At 36.7% G+C, this 23,229-nt stretch overlaps 1 protein-coding gene and 1 long non-coding RNA gene across 3 annotated transcripts; one reads left to right on the top strand and one right to left on the bottom strand.

Moving 5' to 3' along the window:
• Positions 1-7,421: 7,421 nt before the first annotated feature.
• On the bottom strand, positions 7,422-21,418 carry LOC131348306 (myelin-oligodendrocyte glycoprotein-like). Of its 2 annotated transcripts, none has more exons than XM_058383130.1 (9): positions 21,283-21,418; positions 19,452-19,503; positions 18,995-19,309; positions 13,845-13,858; positions 12,842-12,854; positions 10,666-10,688; positions 8,988-9,048; positions 8,450-8,557; positions 7,422-7,931 (listed from the first exon to the last, which is right to left on the bottom strand). In XM_058383130.1, exons 2-9 carry the CDS (start codon positions 19,465-19,467, stop codon positions 7,915-7,917), a joined length of 567 nt encoding a protein of 188 aa, XP_058239113.1. In that variant the 5' UTR covers positions 19,468-19,503; positions 21,283-21,418; the 3' UTR covers positions 7,422-7,914. The 2 variants fall into 2 exon arrangements, with proteins under 2 accessions (XP_058239113.1, XP_058239112.1); XM_058383129.1 differs by lacking the exon at positions 21,283-21,418 and adding an exon at positions 19,709-19,976.
• Positions 21,350-22,801, top strand: LOC131348322 (uncharacterized). Its single transcript, XR_009203914.1, has 2 exons — positions 21,350-21,489; positions 21,651-22,801. It is a non-coding gene; the product is annotated as an uncharacterized LOC131348322 (long non-coding RNA).
• The last annotated feature ends 428 nt before the right edge of the window (positions 22,802-23,229 follow it).

Raw genomic sequence — 23,229 nt, 5'->3', positions numbered from 1 at the left:
AATAATAAAAAGAGCACGGTATCCATAGGATAAATAAGAATGGGGTTAATACCTCTGGCTCATGAATCATGAGTTAATATGCAGAATCGGATCATTTAACTCAGCTGAGTCAGTCAGGACCAGTACTATTTTAGATAAGGGTTTTGTGGCTCCCGGTGTTTTCTTTTCTTTGGGAAATGGGTCCAAATGGCTCTTTGAGTGTTTAAGGTTGCCGACCCCTGGCTTAACTTAACTTACTCGCTACACACTTAATGCTACAATTAATTGCTAAATTTAACTTACACACTATGCTACACTTTATCGCTAAACTTAATTGCTACTTTTTTTCCACTTCACTTCATCATTTTCTTCACTGACTTTTGCCTTTTTCGCCACACTTTCCTCACTTTCACTTGCAGGGTGTTTCAATAAAAACCTGTCCAAGGAGGTTTGTTTCTTCCTCCCTTTCAAAATGTTTGGAAAATGAGTGAGGAAGTGAGGTTACACAGCGCTAACGCACGACCTGGAGAGATAACCACGTGAACTGACCACTCGCTGGGCGACCGAGTGGCGGGTGGCGTAAGCTCGCTCGCGCCCTCGCTCATAACTCAGATCTCGGCTCGTATCTTAAAGCAAAAAATTGACTCGTAAGTTGGTTCACTCGTAAGTCAATGTTTCACTGTATTTTTTGTTAGGTTTGATTTTATGAATCATTAATTGTTGGTGTTGGTTTTTTTCTTTTAGCTTCTACAAATCAGGTTTTAGGTGTCCTACAGAACTGCTTGATTTATTGATTTATTTATTTATTTATTAATCTGGATCTCAAACACGTTAACTAACCTGACTTAATGTACAGAGTGTGTTAGTGAACCTTTTCACAAATTTCGAAAATATTTCAATTGGATTCATTTTGAATAAATTTTCAGTACAGATTATTAGTGTTTCCCAGGTATGTTTTAAAAAACCAAAATCAATGGAAAGGAACATTAGAATTTTTAGGTAAAGGGCAAAACTTGTTAAAGAAATTTTGAACTTGAAAACTTGAAGCAAGCGTTCATTTAAAATGTGTATGGTGAGCTAATGTTAGGAGCCGTGACGCATATTTTTTGATTATATTTTTCTTTAAATGAAACCTACTACTCACTTGTTCACATACACAATGTACTCAGTTCATTACTGCCATTACTAGATTGTCATAGAAAAGAAATAAAAACTCAGAATGAAAAGTCAGTGACTGGTTTGTGCAGAAACTAATCCTGAATTTGATCCAGATGATCAGCAGTGATCACAAATAATTTAATCTGATGCTTGTAGCTTTTCTGTTTTTGTCTCTATATGTGTGTGTCTGGGGGTGGGGGAGGGATACAGGTATTATACTGAATACAGGTAGTTGTAGATAACCACAGGCCACACTAATGAAATGAACCGAATTACACAAGAACACGGTTTACAACACTTATAAAATCTAAGAACCATCAACGATGTAAAAGATGTAAGATGGAAAAATCCTGCCTTGACAACAGAGTCAATGTGTAACTGGAAGTTTAAACTGGTGTCTAAAGTCACCCCCAAATTTTTGACTGCTTGGCTAAAATGAGGGCCTGGGGAATCAAGACCAGCAGCAACAAAACTGGGAAGCTTGGAGGTGCCAAAAAGAACACATTCTGTTTTACTCTCATTCTCACAGAGACAATTCTGTGACAGCCATTGATGTCATACAAACATCTGTGGATGGATTCAAGAGCATCAGAAGAATTTGGCACAACTGGCAGATAGATTTATAAATCTAAAATCACCAATCATAACAGAGAAAGTCCTATTTGATAAATATGACCTAAACCATTGCAGTACGGGACCCTGAAGGCCAACTTCTTGTGCCAGGCGTGTCAGGAGAATCGAGTGGTCAACAGTATCAAATGCAGCAATGAGGTCTAACATCACAAGCAGCACAGGTATTTTAGAATCAAGGGACAAGAGAATGTCATTCTGTACCTTTAGGAGAGCGGATTCAGTGCTATGACGTGTTCTAAAGCCAGACTGGAATTTCTCTAGGATATGATTTTTTTCCAAAAAAGACTGCAACTGGATTAAAACAACTTTTTCTAAAACCTTAGATAAAAAAGATAAATGAGACACTGGTCTATAGTTAGACAATACTACAGGATCGAGATTGGATTTCTTGAGAAGAGGCCTGACCACAGCATGCTTAAAAACATCTGGAACAGACCCTGAACTGAGGCAGCTGTTAATAAACGAGAGGAGACATGGGACCATTGTGTTAAAAACCTGTTTCAGTACCCTGGATGGAATAATGTCCAGAGGACAGTTAGTTGGAGATAACTGCTGGACCACCTCAGAGAGGAGAGATAGGGACACTGGCTCAAATATATGAAACACAGACGAGGGCATAGAAGAAGAGCATTTGTCAAGACCATTAGACGTGTTAAGAAATTCATCACAAGTTGACTTTGATACATGTTTCAGAGCATTGCAAGATGGATTTATGACAGACTGGATTGTATCAAATAACACCCTAGGCCAATTACAGCTGGTGGAAATTACATTTGACAAGTACATACATTTTGCTTCTTTAACCACTTTTTGATAGTCAGAAAGACTATCACGCAGTATACCCAGTGACACAACTTGTCCTTCTTACACCTGCGCTCGGCTTGTCTGCAGCGCTGCCTGAGGGCACGCATAATATCATTGAGCCAAAGGTCAGGCATGGTTTTCATGGATCTGTCCTTGAAATGTGCAATGGAATCCAAAATCCCTGTGCAGGTGGAGTAGAGGGCAGAGATAAAATCCTCTGGGCACAGAGGAGAAGAAGCCAGCTCGTCCTGGATGTAAAAACTAGTGTTTATGAATGAAGCAGCAAACTCTCCAGCTGTGGTGGAAGTGATGGTACGGCAGTGGCAGGCTGGGGTAAGAGATTTGATGGCAGAAAGGGGAGCAGTAAATTCAAAAATGACAGGAAATTGATCCGAGATGCAAATGTCAGTTATTTCTGAGATGGATACTGGAAGTCCATGTGAGATTAGAAGTTCCAGTGTGTGACCATGCTGATGCATTGGGTCATGTACTGATTGTGTCAGGACAAAGGAGTTCAAAAGACTTTGAACCTCATTTACCAGTTGACTGGATGGACAACAGACATGAATATTAAAATCTCCACATACGAGCAAGGTGTCATATTCAGCAATTAATTCAGTAACTTTGTAAGTAACTCTGAGAATTCAGAGATAAAGTCCTTATTGTATTTAGGTGGACGACAGATAATAGCACACAATACAGGACATGCAAACTGAATCAAAACCAGCTGTAGCTCAAAGCTACTGTAGCTTTCACACGGGAGTAAACGGCAGCTGAAACTTTGAATATCGCAGCCAGTCCTCCACCGTGACGGGACACTAGCGGCATACTCAAGAAGGAATAGCCGGGAGGGAGGAGGGAGGAGAAGGCGCTATTATCACCTGGTTTTATCCAGGTCTCTGTGAGCAAAAGAAAATCCAAATCGCGGGTGGAAATCGGATTGTTCAAAATGAAAGTCTTATATGTGAGCGATCGAGTGTTCAACAAGGCTGCATGTACCGGCTTACAGCTCACAGAGGGACATTCTAAAATGCTTAACGTGGCTTAATGCATTAAAACAGTGTTGTAGACACACCAAACTCGGTGAACACATTATTAATAAACTGTACAGACAAGCATATGAGCCCAGAATAAGAACCCAACGCATTTAATTAGGCATTAAGTGTTTTCCTCCCATAGAAAACCTCCCATGGAAAACGCATATGAGTCCAGAATAACAACACAATTAAGTACTGTAATTACTGTAATTTTTACTTGAAAAAGTAATGGATTGCTCTTAATGTTTCTCAAATTTAATGAAGTTTGCTTCTAATATAACTGAAAAAAATCTCCTAAAAAAACTGATGCATGGCTTAATGCGTAAAAAATGTGTTTTGTGTAACTGTTCATATTCATTTTTTTTTATCAGAGAAACCTGAATTTTTTTCATGGTGTTAACACATTTAATTTACAGCTTTCATGCCTCAGCAAGAGCACATTTATAATAATCTTATGACATGTATAATAATCAGTGCAAGCAAGAACTAAACGGTCAGCTGACTTTGTACATTTAAGGTGGAACCACCGTCTGCAAATAATGCACATGATATATTCCCCTCTCTGCTTTGAGTCACTCTTATGTGGTGGTTTCAAAAATAAATAAATAAATAAATGTCTTCTTGGTGCTCAGAGCTCTAGGCTAGTGCTTCTGAATGATTAAATCATTTATCACCATATTTTGAAATAGAATAGAATTATTGAGTGTATGACTTTAGATAACACTAGCAGTAGCTTGGTAAGGTTAACCAGTCACTACTTTTTAAATGAACTGCACTGACAGAATGAGTGGAGAATAAGAGCACTTCTCCATTCAGATGTGTAACTTACTGCAGCTCTCAGAGTTCCAGGAAAATCCTGGAGAGCAGCAACTGTTTTTCCTCAAGAAATAGTTTGTGGAGTGTAAATGTTGCTGCTGTTTATATTTTCAGTCAGTACATTACATTAGTTACTTATAGTCACATTACATTGATTTAAATGATGAATAATGTCAGCTAGCTAGCAACTGGTAGCTCATTAATTCATTAGTCAAAGCTCTAAAGCTGATGTTCAGCATTTTCACTTCATATGGAGTGTTTTATTCAACAGCTGATCACAGATCTGTGTTACTGCACTGAGAAAAAAAAACACCTCATGAACTATTTCATTATTTAATTATAAACTATGTATAATGTTTCAGTATCTGTTGTTATATTTTATCAAAATGGTTAAAATTGTAGCTGAACATTTTCAGGGGGCACAGAGTGAAGATTGTTTATCAGCTGTTCTGACTGTAAATCATAAGTTTTTCTCATTGTATTTTATCTAACATTACATTTCTCTCTGTTGTTTTACATGATCCCTCTCCCAGAGGTAAGTAAATAACTCGACTTCACACTAATGGTAAAGGCTGATATTTTATAAACTTATCACATATATTACATTTTAATCCAGGAATCAAACAGAAACATAAAAAGCATTTTCAGATCATGTTTACGTGAAGGAGTCTGATCAGTAAGTGAGATTCCACTTCCATCAGTCAGCTTCTTTCCCACAATGCACCTGTGTGTAACCTCACTGCAGTGCAATAATTTAGGCAGAGACATTTACTGTGTTGAATAAAAGACACAACAAACATAACATGAGATTGTGAGGTTGTGATTAGCTGCTACTGGTTAGACTACATGTTACAATAAGGCTGTGAAAATGTGGAGTAGGTCAAACACAGCAATAATTAATAGTAGAAATTTCTAATAGTACTTAACTTAAATAGTAGAAAATTATATCACTATTTAATTTTTAATTCAACATACTTTTAAACTTGACAAAAACAATACTAAAATTGTGTATTTTGTGATACAGGTAAAGACCAATAAATAATTTGAAGGAAAAAAAAGTGCTTTTGATATTGTTCAGTTAATTTTTCTTGTTCAGTCAGAAAAATCCAGTCTGTCTTGAACTTGAACAAGTGAACTGTAGTCTGGTGGACTGATGTGGATATGCAAATGTAAAAATATATAAATGTAAAAATTCCACTTTTTGTTCAGGATTCATTTCAGTCACTGCATTTGCTTCAAAGTTCAGACATTTTTCCCCTCAGATTTGGACAACCGTCCGTTGTAACCCCTGCCACTTCATTCCATTTCAGTCCCACATGCATTAATCTGCTTAAACACATCCCTCCCTGCTGCTGTCCCTTTCACTGACCGCACTGCTGCCGCTCTGCATCAGTCAGGTTCTTGTGATTCTCTGAGTGTTTAGTCACGTAGTGGAGATTCAAACTGTAATCCTTCAACACAGTGATCTGTATTTCACAAACAAAGCACACTGCTTTACATCTGACTTCAGTAAATAAACACTTAATTTCATCAACTGTATGTTCTAAAATAATTGATAGTGATTAAAATAAGTGTAAACAGAACACTATTTTTAGAAAACATGAAAAAACAATATAAAAAACTGCTAGTCATATTTCATATTGTATGGCTGTTAAAGTGTTATTCATTCAGGTGAAAATAATATTTAAAATATTACATTCATGATTAATCGTTATGAAAAAAATGAAAGCACACCTTTTTAAACACCTGTTTTTATTTATCAGTGCCTAAATAACTGTGTGGTCCTAAACAACTTCCACTATAAAAAAATAACCTGAGATGGCACAAAAGCTTGTAATATGCAGGCATTTTTCCCAAAAAGTAAACTAACATTCAGGTGGGAAAATTGTTCATCCTATAATTCAGTAACATGAAGCACCAGTAGCAGCAATAACCTGAAGTAAATGTTCATCATTCTGGAGAAATTTTGGCCCACTTGCTTCAGTTCATTGATGTTTGAGGGCATGTGTTTATGCACAGCTCTCTCAACCTCTTCAGATCCTGCGTCCACTTTAATAGACATTACTTGTTTTTTCAACCTATTACAATTAATTTATTGCCCCTAAATAAATCTGAGAAAACTTCAGGAATCACACAACATAGCCATGGTTCACCTACTAGAGGAGAAGAAGGCAAACTTTTCATCATTTAAATAAATCCCAGTGGAAAATCCCAGTGACATCAGGTCTTAAGATTCATCATAAAGAACTCATTGTTTAGTATCAGTATGGCATGGTTGGGATACTTGTAGACATTTATAGCTAAAATGTGATTTGACAATATGTTTATTGTCAATTTTAATCTGTTAATATTAATTTACTTTTGGATTATACAGTGAAGGAATTTATTGGATTATACTGTTGACTGGATAACTGACTGTTGTCAACTCTCAGGTGCATGGCTTATTTTCAACCTTCCTAAGTTATCCCACACTTCTTGAAGTCACTCTGAATAAAGACAGTTGTGAAATGCCATAAATGTAAATGTAAAATGCATTACAAAGGTACTCCGAAAATTCACTAAATAGTAGTCTGTGGCATAAGTTAGGTCTGATATTCTCTTGACATCTTTTTCTACCAAAATCGATGTACCTCATGCTTTCGGCGTCAGATCTCTGAAGGGACAGTGATGGCATGTTCAGGGTTATCAAGTGAGAAATGCTAACTGAAAAATAAGTGAGAATGTGTTTTTATACACCACAAACATGTACTTGTCAATGATGACTGACTAATGAGCATATTTATATTTCTATTAATCTCTTGGAACTATAAGCTGAGAACAATATGAATCTGACTATTTGCAGGTTATTAAGTTCTTAACAACCACTGGATGATCCTAGCTATCATTAAGCTCCATCATGTTAGTCAAAGGTTGGCAAAATTAAATTGACAAGTTGGTGATGTGCAGATCTGATCTGCCTTCCATAATGAGAAAGAGAGAAAAAACAAGAGACTGTTGTTGACCTCTACTGGTGGAAGAATTTATTACAATTACTCTGTTTATTATACATTCAAACACATTGAAATGGATTACACATAAAGAGTATGTTGAAATTCAGCTGTTCTGTTTGTATTATAGAAAGGAGACAGGAATTAAGAAGCAGGACCAGGCAACAGGAGAAATGCACTTATAAAGTTAAATTGAGAGTAACCATTAGTAAACATTATATAATATTACATATCATTATAATATCATTATACACTGATCAGGCATAACATTATCAGCAGTGACTGGTGAAGTAAAGAACACTGATTATCTCCCCATCTTGGCACCTGTTATCGGGTGGGATATATTAGAAGAAGTAACACTTAATATGATCATGATTTTCCTTTATGAACTCTTTCCAAAGATCTCCTCCATTTTCTCCAACATCTCTCTCCTCTTCTGTAGGCTGCTTTACAAGAACAGACACAGAGTCCCACGTCCTCTCTCAGTGTGCTTGCACATGTCAAGACAAGCCACCAACTAAAAATGAACAAGAATGAATCATTTAATACAAAATCACTTACTGTATTATTCTGTTCCATGGAGTATGGTGGTGGCTTGGTTGTTTATTAATTACAAAATCTGAATAACCCATGTCTTTTATCTTACACATATTTCACAACACATGAAGTAAATTTGTAACAATAACAAATGTGATGAGCCCCTACTTCCTTCCAATGTTGTCATTTACAATTTTCACTCATTATTAAGCTCTCTTCTATCACACAACTAACAATTCTGGCAGGTGAGGCTAACATGTGCCTCCTCTGTGACACATGAAGTATATCATGCCCAGGCAGTCTCACTGTGATTGACAGAGCAAAGGGTAATACCACCAATCCCTCCCCAACAGTCATGATTGAGCACATGCTGTTCTGTTGGGGTAGATTTAGACAGATTTAGACAGATGATATCATTTTAAGAGATTTCATAGTTTAAATTACAACGATGGCTTTCTGAGAAGCATCTGTTTAGATTTTAAATTACAAGTTACTCACATAGAGGAGGCAAAAAATCTCTGCTGTTTCGTCTCCAGGGGACTATCCTCCGAAGGTGCTGGATCTCATTCTCAAGAGCTAAGATTCTTTGGTCTTTATTTCTCAGTTCTTTAAAAAATTGGGCAGGAGAGCGAGTTGAATTATTAATGCATTATAACCAGTGATCAGCTACAGAAACACCACTTGCCAAAATTACTATTAAGAATTATTTAAACTATGAAAACTAAAGTGAGCAACACATTTAATAAGGAGAAACATTTAGTATTTTATTATAGTTAAATTATTGATGTATATTAAACTATTATCAATTATAATGTTATTACATTTTATAGACCTAACTGTAGTTCAGTTATTAAACATTTTCAACAAGAAATAACAGTTTCTGTATGTTAACTCTAATGTTATATATAAAATCTTTCATAGAGAATGTGACAAGCTGTGAATTTCAGACTACATTCTTACTGGAGATCTCGTTATTGAACACTTAGGCTCTAAAAATGCACAGTGTGTTGACTTTTGTAGATCCTTCCATACTCACCAATTAGTAGAGCACATTTATCAATTTTTAGTCTTTCAACTTCTGTCCATTTTCTGTAACTCTGTGGAAATGAATATAACTGTGTAAAAGTTTGATACATGATGGGTGTGTGTGTGTGTGATATAACAGTGTACACTGAGCTGATTGAGGGTGACACAGAAAATCAAGATGTTTGGACTCATTTCTGTTGTAGTGATGTCACACAATATCACAATAAAGTAAAATTCTTGTGCATTAAAATCAACTGTTTCAGACTTTTACATCTTCTTTAAAGGCATTGATTATGATTAATGTAATTTTTTATCTTTATAAGCTGACTTTTATAGCCTGTTTCCATTTTCCTTTGGGGTGCCATTAATTTTGTTACAAGGATTTTCTGAAAAATTAGGAATGCACAATATGAAAAATTTAAATGATACCGATAACCGAAAATTACGTCCTTCTCATGACCGATTCCAGTACCGATAACCAATAAGTTAATATTTTTTATATTAGAATTTTCAGAAAATCTGCAGTTTGTGCACCCAGGACAATAGAAAAAGATGCACTGATGAAACTGATATTTTAGTAACTCTGGCATAACTGTAATAGGAAGCATCAGTCCTGACTCTTCAGATGTTTTTATTTTTTGTGTAAGGCACTACAATAAGAACAGAAAGGGTTTAACAGAACTATGGTTTATCTGCAATTAACAACTCATTAACAAATATATATTCAATTATTTCATGCATAAAAAATGCATCTATTCAACCTTTTTAGTGCATGAGGATGAGAAAGGTATATAGACCTTAAGTCACATGTTTTTAAATATATTATAAATAACATGCATTGACATTTGTCAACGTCGGGAAAAAAAATGAAAAACAAAAGAGCATCCTCAACAAAAGAGCATAAGGCATAGTTGAGATTTCTCTGAAATTATATAGTTTAACATAAAATAAATATGAGGGGTGACTGCTAGTAGCTGCTGCTGCCGCGGCTGTTTCGTATTCTTTTAATACAGCTTCGCCGCAATGACGACCCTTTAAGTGAGATATAAGATTTGTTGTGTTAAAACTTGACGCCTTTTTTCCTCCTCTCAGAATCCTTGCTGAACATGCATTGCAAATAGCAATAGCATTGTCCTCCGCTGCCACCGAGAAAAACTTCCAGACCGGTGAAGACATGTTCACAGATGATGAGCACAACACAGGCTGAGAGTCACTGCAGTTTAAAGCTGCAGTCAAGTGCACTTGGAAAGCGGATGAAGCTCGGATAAATCAGTCTGATTGATTGATTTACAAGCAAGCTTACTTTATAGGATCTAGTTATCGGACATAATTTATTTATCGGAGCAATAAAAATGACATCATTTAAAAATTACTTCACCCATATCAGCCGATAACTTATCTGTCCGATAAATATCGCGCATCCCTGGAAAAAATATATTCATTGATTTTGTTTTTGTTATAGGGTGTCTGCAATGATCTGCACTGGGGGATGTGGTAGCTTAGTGTTTAAGGTGTTGGATTACTGTTTGGAAATTTAAAAGTCTGAAGTCTACTGAGTCACCACTGCTGGGCCCTTAAGCAACCCCCAATTACTCAGTTGTATAAAAAAAAGAGAGATAAATTGTCACTTGCTCTGGATAAGGGCACCTGCCAGAAATGTGAAATTAATTTTATTAAAGTTTACTCACCTGACAAACCCAGGTGTCTTTATCTAGAGGTTGTGGGGGGAAAACGCAAGATAAATGAGATGGTGGTATTCAAATTATGACATTCAGTGTTTTCTCTCTCAGTATCAGTGTGTAGGTCAGATTTCTGTGTCTATACAACACTAAATGATAAACTAGAATGCTGCATTTCCAGAAGAAAATGCGAGTGTGATTGCGAATATGTTGCTTAAACTATTGCAAGACATGGTCAAATAATAAAAATAAAAATAAACCCTCCTCCCTCACTCTAGCTGACGTCACACACACACACACACACACACACACACACACACAGTAGCGGTCTGAAGTCCGTGAAAAATCAATTTAAAAATCCATGTAAAAAACTATAATACTTATTAGCATTAAAACTAATATTAGTAATAATATTAGTATAATAATTTTAGCGTCGGAAGCATGTTTCTAGCTATTACCGTTTAAGCGATATGTTGCTTAAACTATTGCAAGACATTCTGAAATAATACATAAATACAACTCCGAGCGGGTCTCGAACCCAGTTCTCCAGCATAGCAGGCGGACGAGCTAACAAAGTACCATAAGGGATGAAAGCTATCACTGGCAAGTTAACTTATAAAGATGAGATTTACATCACAGCACTTAGTGCTACAGTTGGTTACAAATATAAAAGCTATACATGCTTAAACTATTGCAAGACATTCTCAAATAATAAATACAAACTAAAGTCACAGTTAAAATACCAAGTCTAAACGAACTAGTGTGTGCGCTGGGAACAGTTTAAAGACGATGCGTCCAACCTGTTCCCTCACTCTAGTTGACGTCACACACACACACACTCACACTCACACACACTCACACACACTGCATGGCACCTAGCGCAAGCCCCCGTTACATATATAAAAACTATACATGCTTAAACTATTGCAAAAAATGATCGAACAATAAACACAAAATAAAGTTACAGTTAAAATATGAAGTCTAAACGAACCAGCGTGTGTGTTCTGCTTAAATATCAGTTTAAAGACGATACGACTTAAAAAAACAAACCTCTTCACTCACTCTAGCTGACGTCTCACACACACACACTCACACACACACACACACACACACACACACACACACACACACACTCACACACACACACTCACTCACACACACACACACACACACACACTCACACACACACACACGCACACACGCGCACACACACGCGCACACACACACACTCACACACACACTCACACACACACACACACACACAGCAGCGGTCTGAAGTCTGTGAAAAATACATTTACAAATCCATATAAAAAACTATAATACTTACCAGCATGAAAAGTAATATCACACCTAAGCAGTATTTTAGCGTTGGAACCATGTTTCTAGCGATTACCGTTAGGACTGGTAATGTTTTACATGCTTGTTTACGACATCTACAGATGCATTTACGGCACATACCGAAAATCCCCGAGAAAGACTGAACTGTACGGAAACCAGGAAGTGAAGTCCGTGAAAAATGCATGTACAAATTAATATAAAATAAACTACAATACTTATCAGCATGAAAAGTAATAGCACACACAAGCATAACATGGGCAACATTTTAGCGTTGGAACCATGTTTCTAGCTATTACCGTTTAGGACTAGTAATGTTTTACATGCTTGTTTACGACAGCTCCCGAAAATCTCCGAGAAAAACCGAACTGTGCGCGCTCTCCTTAAATGCCCGTGTGGAAACCAGGAAGTGAAGTCCGTAACGATCGCATTTAAAATTAATATAAAATAAACTACAATACTTATCAACATGAAAAGTAATAGCACACTTAAGAAACACATGATGAACATTTTAGCTTTGGAACCATAATTTTAGCTATTACCGTTTAGGCCTAGTAGCGCGCCCAGGAAACGGAATAATAATAATAATAATAATAATAATAATAAATAGTGACGATAACAAGAGTGTGATTGCTGACACAATCACACTAACTAGACAGCAGCATGATGAATGTTCTGCCAGAGATCACAGTCTGTTGTGTTCACTACACTATGCTCATGATGCTCATATATCTATGTGCTATTGCACTCTGAACACACAGCACAGTCTAATCTATTTCATCTGTACAATAAATATATTATTCATGCAGCATCAAGACATCACTAGCAGAGAAAAGGGATTTATACTCACCAAACATTCGAGACTGTGAAAACAAATAAGTGTGAAGATTTTATGATTACAAATGTGAATTATTCCATGTGAAAATGTGAAAGTAACTGTTACTCTGGTTAAAACACAGCTGTCAAGACAACAATCAGTCATTACACACAGTAAATGTGTATCATGTAGCATTGTGCTATTATACCACTAGTTACTGTAGGAAAACATATTTTGAGGTCACTCTAGAATGTACTGCAACATACATTTCTCTTTACATTTCTCTTTATATAACATTTACATATCCCAGCTCTCACCACCAAATGGTGATCAGGAACTGTGAACCAGCTGACAGTTGGGGGGGCCAACTCTGGGAGATCTTTCTACCATTCAGTGCTTTGTTTAAGAGTATAACCTCTACGCTTTTACATTGTCATACCAGGGAGTTGACACCTGTGAGGTCTACCTCCCCTGGGGTTTTTATCACCTCTAGGCTTTTGTATTGTCACACCTTCAAGGCCTGCCCACTCAAGGCCTTTAAAACTGCAACGTATGTTCCTTTCGCCCTATGTGCTCTGGGATAGGCTCCAACAGACCCCTGTGACCCTAATTAGGAATAAAGCGGGTATAGACAATGGATGGATGGATGTTCCACAGAGCAACTGATGACAATTATTCTGTCTACAAGCACTGAAAACTGTTAAAGCTGTGATTTATGTTTATTGTGTAAGATTGTGATGGAGTCTGTCAGTGGTGTGTGTTATATACTGTGTGTTTGTTGTGTCTGTTACTCGACATGGTAAACGTCTCTGTCTACATTATTGCACTGCAGTGAGGTTACACACAGGTGCATTGTGGGAAAGAAGCTGACTGATGGAAGTGGAATCTCACTTACTGATCAGACTCCTTCACATAAACATGATCTGAAAATGCTTTTTATGTTTCTGTTTGATTCCTGGATTAAAATGTAATATATGTGATAAGTTTATAAAATATCAGCCTTTACCGTTAGTGTGAAGTCAAGTTATTTACTTACCAATACTGAAGATCCTGTGTAAAACAACAGAGAGAAATGTAATTTTCATCTACGATTTTGAACACTTTCATAAAATATAACAACAAATAGTGAATCATTATAAATAGTTCATATTTAAATAATGAAATATTTCACAAGGTGTTTTTTTCAGTTGAATAAAACACTCCATATGAAGTGAAAATGCTGAGCATCACCATATTTTAATCACATTTCTATCTGTATCAGGGAAAAATAAAGACAAGTTCTACTGTCTTCCATAAATGTCCATGTCTCCATGTTTCACAGAAGAGCTGCTTTGATTTGGATCATGAGCAGTTTTCTTTTCACTCCACACTTTCCTCTTTTCATCACTCTGCTACAGCTTACCCAGATAGCAAAAGAGTTTGGGCCAAGTCTGGCTGACATTAGGCACTTCTGGCTTGCTGCTGGCGCAGTCTTTTACACACCCTTGTGTCAAAAAGTATTAGGCTGAGCTCTGGCTGGACTCTAGTCAACCAAAAGCAAATTGTATGTGTCTGGCTGAGCCCTGGCTTGAGTTTGGTCCCCCAGAAAAAGAAAAATATTCGGCTGAGATCTGGGTGGGATTTGGTTAGCCGAAGAGTAAAAGGTCTCTGACATGAATGTGCTTTACAGTATCCTTGTAAGATACTGTAGTGGTTCATATTTGTTATATACATATTTATAAAGTTAATTTTGTCAAAAAGAATAAAAAACTGAAAGTGTGTTATAGGTAAAAATTCTTTAACATCAAAATTTATTTAAAAACAAGCTATACAAGGAATTAATGATAAGGGGTAGTAATATAAGTGAATATAAATGTAGTAAATCTGAAGAAGAGAAGACAATGATCGTTGACAAGATTATTTTGACGGGTAATTGAGGCAGACAAGAGATGTGAATGTGTGGAATGAAAAAAAATGTTTGCAAAATGATCCACGACAAAGAAACCAAAGCCAAATGAATGCTTGACTTAGAGTTTTCACAATTCCTCGGAAATTAAATAATTTTTAAAGTCTATCTTTGGAAATGATAAGTCATTGAAGAAACCATTCTGTACTCCGCATAAACCAAGTAAACAAATACATTTTCAAAAATCTGCAACTTTCGTGTGTGTTTAGCACGATCCTGTTTGGTCTAATATGGCAGAAAGGCCAATGCGGTGTACAGTTGACGATGACATGCTTTTTTCAATGCATCTTGGAAATAGTAGTTTATTTTCAACTACGAGATTAACCCTGCTTTACCAAAAGGACTACTTTTACCAGAGTGCACTGTGTGACACCATCCCACTATTACAATAAAAGAAGAGCACACCCCACCTACTGGAGGATCCAGAAGTTGCGTAGCTAGTGCAGTCTGGCGGTGAAATTGAAACATCCGCTCGAGCTTTGATGATTGTTTAGAGATTGCTTTTGTCTTTTGGAGATTTAATACTTTAAGGTAAGTCGCCTTTTAAAAAAAAATCTCACCTACAGCATGCTTATTTGATTTGCTTTTTGCTCATGTACATGTGTCTTTTCTGTGTTTGGAGTTTAGCTTTATGTTAGAGTTGCTAGAATTGTTCTACAGTGTATAATGTTAAAGATGCGGCCTTATAGTGAGTCCACAGCACAGTCACCATGGAGTTCTGAAACAGCCAGACCCCAGAGTTTCTCAAGCCAAGACCCAACTGTAAGATGTAAGATTTCTTTTTGTTTCTATCACATATTATCTGTTACTGTAAGGCTCATTTCATAGCATGTGTAGTAAACATTGCAATTCCAGTTTTTAATGTTTCAGCACTTCTCCATGATGTACTGTAATGGCCCACCAAGGATGGTGCAAGATCTAAAAACACACAATGTTCATGAGATCACAGAGGTTGACCATTTCAGTCCAAAAAGATTTCCCACTGAAGACTTAAGGTCATTAACATCTTTGGAAGTGACCTTCGATCCTGTCCAGAACCTATGAAAAGTGGTAGGTAACGATGTCAGTTATGCATAACTACCTAATGTTATAACTTAGAGGTCTGGTTTTAATTACTGTTATAATTAAATGGTGTGTGTGATCAGTCCAAAACATCTAAAATTAATGTTAAAAAGCTATTAGAATTTATCTAATTTGATAAGTCCAATATCAGTATTAGATACAAAAGCCTGTTAGTGTACTAAGTTAATGGTGACTACACGTTTTAAAACTATTTCAGGTACTTGAACTAGGATTGCTGGGTGGAGTGGATATAAAGGACACAGTCTGGCAAATTATGAGGCAGGCCATCAAAAATGACTTGGCAAAAGCGGTGAACTGGAGAGGTGTAAATGGGAAAACACTGTTCCAAACTTTGGAGTTAAAAAAAACCTTGTGATTGGTAAATGCATTTTTATTGAAAGTAAAGAAATTTCTCCTCCATGTCCCCCACATGTATGTGTTTTGTCTCTATTTACTGTTCATTTTATTCAAATGTATTTTTGTATGCTCCTATTCTATAGGCTGTAAGAAGAAATCCAGTGTGTGCACAGACAACCGAGCTTGAGGTCGAGAAATTTATTAAAAGGTGGTTTCATCTGGCTGGTGACCGTGAGGGTGGCAGAAAAAGAAGAACACCTTCAACATTATAACTTATTAGTTGGTTTTTATAATATTTGTTATTTTTGTATTTTAAATATTTCTTTTTATTTTACTGGTTTCTTATTTTTTTCTTCCACTGTTTATTTTTCATGTTGAGATTTGTTTCCCCTTTCTACATCAATAAAACATTCTGCTTTGAATTTGTGTAGTTTCATTCTTTTATTATACCTTGCATAATAAATATTATACGGGTAATTCCTGGTTCAGTTTTGGGGATTCTGGCATAATATTGGTTCAGTTCTGGCTGTTTTGTGGACCTTCTGGATAATTTGTGGCTGGGTTCTGGGGTAAAGGTGGTGGCATTTTGGCTCCTGTCTGGCTGACACGTGGATTCTGGCACTGTTGTGGGTCAGGTATGGTTGATTTCTGGTGACATTGTGGAGTTGTGGCTGAGTTTTTGTCTGTTTCTGGTGTTGGTCTGGTTGACTTTTGGCAAACCGCATTTGGGCCAGCTTTGGGCCATAATTCCATATGGTATCGTAATTCAATTTGCTATCTGGGTAGTCTTTGTCTCATCTGTCCATCATCTACTTTTTAGCAAACTGGAATCTGCTCCTTTGGTCTTAAAGTTTATCTCTGTGTTTGTCTGTCTATTGGATAAAGACTCTGAGGTCATGCTGGTGGATTTTTGTTCCTTGACTCATTGCTACAGTTTGTCACATGTTTATGATTAATCATCATATTTTGGATCATTGTAGTCAACTGGAACCACAACCCCAGTGTTCATTACGGAGAATAAAAGGATCTACTGTTTATATTTTCTTTCTCTTATTTTAAGTTGTAGTGTTGATGTTGTCATTTTACTAATTTATATAATATTTACCACTGTGACATAAATGAAAGGTTAATATTAATGCACTCGTTCTCACATCAAATGTTTTCTAAATCAGTTAATTACAGAAATGATTAGTTAACATGTATGGAAGGAGTGCAGGTGTTTTGAAAAGTCAGCAAAAATTTGAAACTTGTCATGTTACTGCGAAACTTAAGTTTCACAGCTGTTCTAAGACATTAAATTTAACTATAAACAGGGAAAAAGTGCAGTGTGTTGTACAGTACTCAGGTTGAAGGCAGAGTGTGAATGGTAGATACGGACGGGTGGGTTAAGCTTATATAACACATATATATTGATTCTATTATTGTCAGAAAAAGGTTAGAGCCCATTTGCTAGCTAGCTGACATTACAATTAAATCAAAGTAATTTAATAATAAGTAGCTAATGTAATGGACTGACCGAAAATATAAACAGCAGCAACATTTACACTCCACAAACTATTTCTTGAGGAAAAAGAGTTGCTGCTCTCCAGGATTTTCCTGGAACTCTGAGAGCTGCAGTAAGTTACACATCTGAATGGAGAAGTGCTCTTATTCTCCACTCATTCTGTCAGTGCAGTTCATTTAAAAAGTAGTGACTGGTTAACCTTACCAAGCTACTGCTAGTGTTATCTAAAGTCATACACTCAATAAATTAGTATGAATTTGAGTTAGTGTTAGCTGCCTTGGTCAACCTCATCAACCTGCCCTTTTAATGATCACCATATAACTCTTACAAAACACATTTATTGTAGGAGAAATATGGAGGAGATATTAATCTGAACTGAACTCATAAACATGACTGGAGCTGTAAATTAAATGAAAGTTTGGATCATGTTCCATTCACTAACATGGGAACTGGAGGGGTTAATAATTGTACTGCAGACAGCCACTAGAGGGAGTTAGAGGCATTTTGGCTTTACATTTAAACCCCTGGTACGATGTCCACCCTTATAGACAGTCAGTGGTGTGATTATTTTCTTTATGGGATTCAGCTTGTGTGTTCTGCACATGTGAGTTTGAATCATGTAATAAAATGTTGTACAGAAAACACAGCTCATGTTAGAGATTTTAATCTGTTTAAAATAATTGTGATAGTGATTGTGATAACTGTGCTAGTTTTGAAACAAGAGTAAAAAAAAAAAGTCCAACACTACAACCTGTAACCCCTGATATTTGTCTCAGCTATGAATTTACAGACTTACAGAAGTAGAGAAATATGTACAGCATGTTAGCGGGAGCTAAGCTGCCTATGTGACTAATATGTCTGTATGGCTAATCTGTGTTCTCTGGACAGTTATACACCTCTCATTAGCCACTAGCCAGATATACTTACACCAAAGTTCTCAATCATCTGTGTACAACTGTGTTGTATTTCTCTACCTTTAATCTAAATGTGTGCTGTTTGGTTCTCAGTGCTGTTTGGCAGTCTCTGATATAAAAAATGTCTGTTTCAGTTTAAACTGATATTGAACCAATGAAGTTAAATAAATAAATCCCCATTTACTTCATATTTGTACAAGCTGCTGCTTTTAAGCTCTTGTGCAGGTGTGTATCAGAGTGAAAACCAGAGTTACTGTTTATTCAACTCAAATAAACTTCACTCCACATTAGCAGCCTGTATACTGAACCTCACACTGAATACTGAGTGTGTGTTTCATGTACTGAGATGAGAAGCACAGATGATGATGTGGAGTTTATGCAGTGTGGAGATCAGGAACACTTACCCATCTGTACTGTAATATCCTCTGTTCTGTCTCCATTAGTGACCTGACACAGGTAATATCCAAAATCTGTCTCTGTACAGTTTCTCAGCTTTAAGGAGACGTTTCCTCTCTCCAGCTCCTGAGTGAACAGACTCACTCTGCCCCTGTAATCTTTCCCCTCTGTCACCTCTCTGTTCTTATAAACACAAACACAGTCTGTCTCCTTAAACCACCGGATCTCCATGTTAACAGCACTGATTTCAGGAGACAGACGACATGAGAGAGTGACAGCAGAGTGATTATACCACTCTTTACCACTGGGACCAATGAGCTTATCTGTGTAGGTAAAGACGTGCGCACACACACACACACACACACACACAAATTAGTCTATAATTAAACAAATTAGTCATTAATCTTATATATTTAATCTTCAAAAAATTATATTGATAAATTAATTCCTCTAAATATAACTTACTGTTTCCATTCCCCATCTTTATCTCTTTCTGTAGATTCAAAATAATAAAATCCTAAACACACACACACATACACACACACACACACACACACACACAGACAGAGAGAAAGAGAGAGAGAGTCCTCATTTAAAGAACTAAACTCACACAAATACACGGTAAGAAATTACACACAATTACATTTATGAAGATTACTGTAACAGGTTATTGACTCGTTGGAGACTAGCATGTCCTTTAGCATGATGCTAACTCCTCTTACCTTCTCTGTTCCTCATATAAACACATCTGCTGCTTTAGCTGAAGCGTTTCCACATTTCAGAGCGGCTTATACTCGGTATTTATCTCATTAAGGTTTAAACCCCGTGTTTAAAATGTCTCCTGTCTACACACACATATATTCCTCCTTTATCAGTCCGTTACAGCAGGAAGTGTAACGGTGCAGTTTCTCTGTTTCTGAGTCGAAAACTATTTTCACTTTCACCTTCATTACAGAGAACTAAGAGAGAGCTCCGCCCCTCACACACACACACACAGCTTTTTAAACCTCCGGTATCTTGGTACATTTATGCAGTAAATTTGAACTTTTGATTCTGCGTAATTCACTGATAATTTTAAACATTCAGTTGAAATTGAAATTAAAAGGCATCTTTCCTTCCATGATTATAAAATCAAAAGTATAATACTGCTGAATGCTTACAAGGAATATTTTAAAAGCAAAACTTTGTTCTGCTCTGGTTTAAGCTTACAGACTTCATTATCTCTGTATTGCAAAGTAAATGAAGGGGGAGTGTAGTTAAGCTCATCTAAATATATTGGACATCAAACCAGACCCATCTTCTATAGACCAATAATGCAAAATATATAGAAAACATTCCATATAATCCAGTTTTGTCCTTTGGGTAAAATGTTTCACGTTTGCACACGAACTGTATTTCTCCTTGTTGTTTTTTTTCTACAGAGTAATGAAACAATTTATTAATTCATATTGTGTGGTGTGTCACTCGTGTGTGATCTTTATGTTAAAATATCTTCACAGAACAACTGTTTTTTGCACATCAGTTATCTTTACACATCTTGCTGCGGAGACCAGGCCCCAAGACCTCAGCGTCGCCTGATGCCGGTGGCCAGGAGAAGAGTCGACGGAAGCGGTGCGCGAGAAAGCGGAAGCGCGGAAACAGGGCGGGTGTCCGTGCTAGGCTAACAACAAACCCTAGCTGGCCGGCACTCCCCTCCATACTGCTATCAAATGTCTGCTCCCTGGATAATAAACTGGACTACATCCGTCTCCAGCGAACTACACGGCGTGAGTACAGAGATTGCTGCGTCTTTGTTTTATGGAGACGTAGCTCAGCGACAGAGTTCCGTACGCCGCCATTCAGCTAGCCGGGCTAACCGTGTTTCGTGCCGACAGGAATGCAGCTCTGTGCGTTAAGACTCTCGGTGGTGGCGTGTGTGTTTACATCAACACGGAATGGTGTAAGGACTCTCTGCCTGTTTCTAGATACTGTTCATCGCTAGTGGAGTTTGTGATTGTTAGATGCAGACCTTTTTATTTACCCTGGGAATTCACCACCACTTTCATTACCGGAGTGTACATTCCCCTCAGCGCTAATGCTAAGGAGGCTCTGTGTGAGCTGTACAGAGCTATTAGCGAGCTGCAGAATGCTCACCCCGACGGACTGTTTATCATCTCCGGAGATTTAAATCATGCAAATCTCAAAACAGTGCTCCCTAAATTCCATCAGTATGTGGACTTTGCTACGAGAGGGGCGAACACGCTGGATGTTGTTTACACACATTCCCGGCGCGTATCATACGGAGCCCCGCCCCCACCTCGGATACTCAGACCACATCTCTGTTGATTCCATTGATGTTGATTCCAGCATACAGACCACTCGTCAGACGCTCTAAACCGGTTCAGAAACAGATTAAAACCTGGCCAGCAGGAGCCATCTCTACTCTTCAGGACTGTTTCGAGTGCACTGACTGGGACATGTTCAGGGAGGCTGTGACCAGGGGCGGACTTAACCAATAAGCGAGGTAAGTAGCCGTTTAGGGCCCCGGGGAATTAGGGGGCCCCGACCAATACCAAGAAGCCTATATAAATCATATAGTACTTATTAATGTATTATCATATATTGTATGTTCTGTCTATAACCATTAAGATTTTAATGTTATTATTACATCTTTTCAAATGCGAGCCCCTACATGGTTCATGAATAGGATGAAGATGAGGCATATGAGTGATGATGGACATCACAGAGGAAGAGATAGAACCCTAAGGATGAAGAAAGAAGATAAGAAACAGGGTTAAACAGTTTTTTTTCTATGGAAACCCTGCAGGGGAAACGACCTAACAGCCAATAATTCTTAAAACAACAGGATTTTTAAAAATCAAGATGGATTGTCCAGTTGGCTACAAGAGTCCAGCACACTCACAAATTAGTTGCAGATTTAGTCAATTCTGATTAACAGTAAGATTGTTACAGCTACTTTCTTGTCATGCAGGACAACCTAACAAATATAATGAGTGGGGATAATTTAGAACATTACACACACTGAAGAAATCACATCATGACCCAAAGTGTTTTATTCTTCTTATACAACAATTTGATACAATTACATTTTTATTAATTAAACAAGAACACAGTAAACTATTTATCTCTTTACAGCTACATTTAATGTTGATGTTCATCCTCAAAACTGCTAGTTACTGTTCTCACTTACATTATAACAGCTTGGAGCAGTCATCACCCTTTCTTTTCTCTCTCTTGAAAGGAAAAGAAACAAAATTGTGTTATAAAACCTGCTGATTGTTTCTGTGAATGCTGACGGTTTGATGACATGACACACACTTTTCTGTCCAGCAAATTCTTTTTGTATTGGTGACGTTTCATTAGCATCATAAAAATATAATGTGGTGCGATCATCTGAACATCGTCAGAACTACATTATAAAGACTCCTTTGATCTTTCTATATTGCTGTATTTGACATCATTTTACAAAGTATTTCACATTATTGATTAAAACTGCAGATCCTTTGGATTAATAGTACTTTCATAATATACTAGAAAAGAATTGTCCAGATTTGTTCATTTCGCAAAATATCACCTTGTGCTACTGTCTGTAACAGAACATTTTGAGAATTTTATATTGAAAAAATATTAATCAGAAAAATATCATCATAGAGCAACATCTCTGTGAATATTGGAAATATCTGGAAGGTTTGTCAGACTTTATCAACTTTGGAAAACTTGAACCTTTTTACATTTTGCCATGTTGTTCATGTTTTATATCTCAATGAGATGGATATTTTATTTAAAAAATTATTTGTAAAAATTTGTATCAATGTGTATATATTTGTACATTTGTGTAAATACTGTATGAATAAATGTATATATGTATGTATGTCTGTAATTATTTAGTATTTTATTTATATAACCTGTTTATATACCACTCAGTTGTAAAAGAATCACTGACTCCAATGCTAGAGCTGAGTATCCTGATAGAAGAAGAGAAAAAAAAGAAAACATGTACTAGAACATGATGTTAATATTTTAAACCCTATAATATTTCTAATTTGCTGATTAGTAGATTTTTTTTATCATGTTACTCATAGTCCTCATTTATATTTTCCTCTAATTTCCACTTATTACAAACAAAATCATAAATCATTTTAATAGAATCATTTTCCAGTTGCTCTTTTTCTCTCAGAATAAAGGAAGGTGTATTTTTTTTTAACTTCCTGTTTAAGACAGCTACATGTTAAATAGCCTCTGT

This window comes from Hemibagrus wyckioides, linkage group LG28 (genome assembly GCF_019097595.1).
Source record: "Hemibagrus wyckioides isolate EC202008001 linkage group LG28, SWU_Hwy_1.0, whole genome shotgun sequence".
NCBI classification, from domain to species: Eukaryota; Metazoa; Chordata; class Actinopteri; order Siluriformes; family Bagridae; genus Hemibagrus; species Hemibagrus wyckioides.
Note: the sequence above shows the minus strand (reverse complement) of the source record. Positions and strands in the feature narration are given on the sequence as shown.

Bases quoted from the DNA above. Each gene is read 5' to 3' on its own strand.
- LOC131348306 (XM_058383130.1), bottom strand. The intron at 9,049-10,665 runs GTGAGTAAACTT...TCATTTCCACAG, and splicing joins AAGACACCTGGGTTTGTCAG to AGTTACAGAAAATGGACAGA. The intron at 8,558-8,987 runs GTGAGTATGGAA...AATTTTTTAAAG, and splicing joins TAAATGTGCTCTACTAATTG to AACTGAGAAATAAAGACCAA.